Source organism: Macrobrachium nipponense, chromosome 15 (genome assembly GCF_015104395.2).
Source record: "Macrobrachium nipponense isolate FS-2020 chromosome 15, ASM1510439v2, whole genome shotgun sequence".
In the NCBI taxonomy this organism is placed as follows: Eukaryota; Metazoa; Arthropoda; class Malacostraca; order Decapoda; family Palaemonidae; genus Macrobrachium; species Macrobrachium nipponense.
This window is the reverse complement of record NC_087208.1, coordinates 17,736,895-17,741,401: the sequence shown is the minus strand read 5'-3', so window position 1 is coordinate 17,741,401 and position 4,507 is coordinate 17,736,895. Positions and strand designations below refer to the sequence as shown.

General features: G+C 38.9%; 1 protein-coding gene across 1 annotated transcript in view; it reads left to right on the top strand.

The window, feature by feature from the left end:
- Positions 1–264: 264 nt before the first annotated feature.
- Positions 265–4,507, top strand: part of LOC135226631 (uncharacterized) — a 17,208-nt gene continuing 12,965 nt past the window's right edge. The window contains exon 1 of the mRNA XM_064266345.1: positions 265–421. Within this exon, the coding sequence (XP_064122415.1) occupies positions 265–421 (157 nt within the window). The remainder of the gene's footprint in view (positions 422–4,507) is intronic.

The window sequence follows — 4,507 nt, the reverse complement described above, 5'->3', positions numbered from 1 at the left end:
AAACCCTCAACAGAGACGGTGTGTGATGTGCAAGCCCATAGATTAAACACCCTGGGTTTTGATAAAATACAATTTATTCTGGGTGACAGTGTTTTAATAGAACCATTTTTGGTTATAAAAGGGGTTGCGTTGGGAAACAGACTTTTGCTGGGCCATCTTGCATGTAGAAGACACAAGATATCGGTCCATACAGGTGTTAGTGGTATAACGGTTGGAATACCTGGTGTTTTTATCCCTTATGAGGACATAAGTGAAACTGAGGCTATGGGGAATACTGAAAATGGGGGCACTTTTGGCAGTGTTAATGGTAATGATACCAGGGATAAAGGGAGTGGTGATACCAAAACCCACACTGATGATATGGGGAATAACTGCGGTGATGATAAACGGGATATTGAGGGCCACGGTGGTAACAATTTTGGTGGGTTTAATAATGGCGTTATGGATGGTGATGCTGATACTAATACTAATGCTGATATTATTACTGATACTAACAATGGGGTCTTGGTGGATGCAATGAGAACCACAGGCGGTGATATTTATGGGATCGTGGAACAGGGAGGTACTAACCACAAATATAAATGTCTTTTATCAGAGGATGTTGTGTTAATGCCAGGTTAAAAAACTATGGTAAAAGTCAAACTGAGGGAAGTGAAAAAGCCCATGGAAGTATGCGTAATTGAGGGTAGCAAGAAACTAAGAAGGGTTATTAGCACTGCATGTGAACAGTGTATCAAATACTGGTATTACATTGGGTAGAATTACTGAACTGTAATGATACAGTTAGGAAATACCAGAAGAATACATATGTGAGATAAAAGGGGTTATAATAAATAATATATCTAATATGCCAATGTGATGTGCTGTGACCTTTTTGGAATGCGCAGGCTACCCATAGAGACAGAGCCGAAGGAACGACCTGAGGAAGCTGATAATTCATTTCTGGGATGGCGTGATATGAAAATGCATAGTTAAGCGGGTCGATGTTCTTGAGTTCATGGGATCTTGTCCAAGTGCCTTTGGAAAACTGGCTGCGACCAGTTACATGGGGCGTTGACGAAGTGTGCATTCATATGTACGTGTGCGCTTCTTCCTTTGATAATGTCATCCTTAGCCAAGTCTATGGGAAGACTTGCAGAGAGGTCCGTGGGAGAAAGGCAGAGCCACGATGGCGGGTGCCAAAGAGCTTTTGATTATCTGTGAGTGATATTCTGGCCTGGAAATGGGTAAGTGTTGACTTACTTTAGCCAAAGGGATGGCTTGTTAATACATTGTAAAAATGTTTAATCTTTGACTTTAACTTTACACAGTGTGTGCTAAAGAGTTGTTCTCTTGTCTTTGTAACAGACGATTCTGGCAAGGGGACTGAGAGTCCTAGGGGGGACTGAGGGTCCTGTATGGGAGAAGAGATAATTGGTGTGACAAATTACTGATTAAGGCATTTTAAATACTGGGGGGTTAACTGAGTTAGTTAGTCTGTGAGACTTGGATTATTATCTTTCCATTGTTGAATAAACATAATATTTTTTATATAAGTTTGACTCTCATTTGATGACCTGTTCGAATGGAGAGAGAGAGAGGTAGCAAGTCAAGAGAGAGAGGGGAGGCTGTGCCATTGATCGCTTGGAGAGAGAGAGAGATATTGTGTGTATCAGTTTGCCTACCGCTTTGGTTTCACGCATACCAAATAAAATACGAGATTCTTATCTCGTTACACATATGTGGTAGACCTCAAAGATTGGAGTAATGACAGTGGTTCAGTGGCTATTGTAGAGGGGAAAACTGAGTTTTCAGAGGCAGAAATGCAATCAAGAAAGAAAATATTTAGAGAACATTTAGCTAATGCATACTATAATGAGCATATAGAAGCGGTAAGCGAGCTTTTGGGAGAATTTGGGGACACAGTAGCTTTACAAGGGGATATACTGGGATTGACTGATGTGTTAGAACATAAGGTAAACTAAGAGGAAGGTACAAAACCCATTTTTATTCCTGCATACTACATACCTTTCAAAATCAGAGAACAGGTAGAAAAAGAGGTCAGTAAATGGGAAGAGAAAGGAATCATTAGACCTAGTGCGTCTCCATACAACTTTCCTCTGATAGCAGTGCCTAAGAAGGATGGCTCTGTCTGAGTATGCGTCGATTTTAGATGTTTGAATGAAAAGACAATTCCTGACCATTACCCAGTCGCATGCATACCAGATCTTTTTGTAGAAATTGGGGGACATAATATTTATAGCTCAATTGATTTAGCGCAGGGTTTTTTGCAGGTCCCTCTTAGTGAATATAGGAAGGAATATACTGCCTTTTCAGTGCCCAAGGGACACTGAATTTACACGGATGCCGTTTGGTTTATCGGGTAGTCCAATGACCTTTGCGAGGTTGGTAAACAGTTTTGTACGGGTTATTGGGTAAAAATGTTTTTGTGTACATGGATGACATATTAATTGTAGCAGACTCAATCGTGCAACACATAGAAGTGTTTAAGGAAGTACTTAGGCGACTTAGGTTAGCAGGATTGTAAAATTAGGCTAGCTAAGTGTTCCTTTTTGAAGAAGCAAATCACATATTAAGGTCATGTCATATCTAAGGAAGGGGTTAGAGTAAACGACGATAAAGTCAAAGCAATAGCAGATTTTTGTACCCCGAAATCAAAGAAAGAAATTAAGTCATTCCTAGGAATGGCAGGATTTTTTCTTAGGTTTGTGAAAGGATTTTCTAACATAGCAGCTCCTCTACCAGATGTATTGCGAGAAGACATTTAATTTCATTGGGGAGAACCGCAAGAAGTATGTTTTAAAAAACTTAAGGACGAATTAATGAATCCCCCAGTTCTGAAATTTCCAGATTTTAGCAAACCATTCACATTAGTGACTGATGCCAGTCAGGAGGGTATAGGTGCTTGCCTTATGCAAAAATTTGATGGGAAGTTCAATCCCATTGCTTTTTATAGCCGGAAATTTAAGACAAGCAGCAATGAAAGATTAATGGCTACCGTAGATAAAGAAGCCTTTGCAATAGTATCAAGTTTGGTTCATTTTAAAATGCTACTGATGGGGAGTAAAGTAGAAGTCCTTACAGACCACAAGTCATTATTGGATCTTTTTAATAAACCCGATTTGTCACTCAAAAGAGCTCGATGGCTCTTAACTATCAGGGACTTCGACACAAAGCTCAAATATAGAGCAGGCAAATTAAATGTAGTCGCAGATGCCCTTAGTAGAAATTTTTATGATACGGAAGGATCTCAAGTTGCGCTAGTTACTAGTGATTCTATACAATGGGATATGAGTCTCATAGAGCAAAGGCAGGATGAGGATAAAATTTTGGCAGACGCAACAGCGTTTCACAGAGGGAATCAGTCAAGAAAGGTTATAAGTTACCTTTTTCAGTTTTAGAATTAGAAGGTAATCTGTTGGTCAGGAAAATTAAATATAAATTATGGACTAGTGAAAGTAAAGGAGACACGACACAGATCGTAATTCCGAAAGTCCTAATTTCAGTGGCTTTGGATATAGTACATTACAGGTTCGGTAGTCCACACTTGGGGATAGAAAAAACGTATAATGAGGTGCGTGCTAAATATATTTGGAAAAATATGGGGAAAAATTGGGAAAATTTTGTGGAAAACTGTACAGTATGCAATGCTTGCAAACCCACAAAGATAACTTCCTGCAAATTAGGGTCATATCCGATACCAAGTAGACCTTTTCAGAGAATACATATGGATATCCTAGGAAATTTTTGTGAATCTAGGTATGCGAATAAGTACCTGTTGGTACTTAGATGAACTAACGAGGATAGTAAAAATTTTTCCACTTAAGCATAAAACAGCTAAAGTTTTATGGTATCATTTGCAGATATGGCTTACCCGAGGTTTTATTGACCGACAATGGCAGAGAATTTGTGAACAAGACTTTACAATGTTTGGCAGAAGTCATGGGGATACAGAAAGTAACAATTATTCCATACAGACCTGAAGCTAATGGGTTATGTGAACAAGCAAACAGGAAAGTGCTCGAAGCTCTCAGGAAGACTGTAGGAGGAAATGATAAAAATTTTGACAGATATATAGATGTTGTTAGACATAACATCAACACTATGGTCAGTGATTTCATTAAAATGTCTCCATTCGAAGCATTGCTTGGTTACCAAGCACGAGGCACATTTGATCTGTTAACTATACCTCATCATCGAGAAGATACAATCGAAGCATTAATTTCCACAGCAAAGGAGAGACATGCTTGTCTCAGCTGGAATCTCGAGGCTACAACCCGAGAAATGGTGGAAAGAAGTAACAAGAAATCATTAGATGTTAAAATTGCTGTTGGAAACAATGCATTTTTAAAAATCAATGTGAGAAATGAACTAAATTACAAATTAGGTCCGAAATTTGAGGGTCCTTTTAGAGTTATTGAGGAAAAGACAGGAAACAGATTTGTAGTCTTAGATGAAAAGACAGGTTGGTCGAAATGAACTCGCATATCTAACCTGAAAAAGGTTA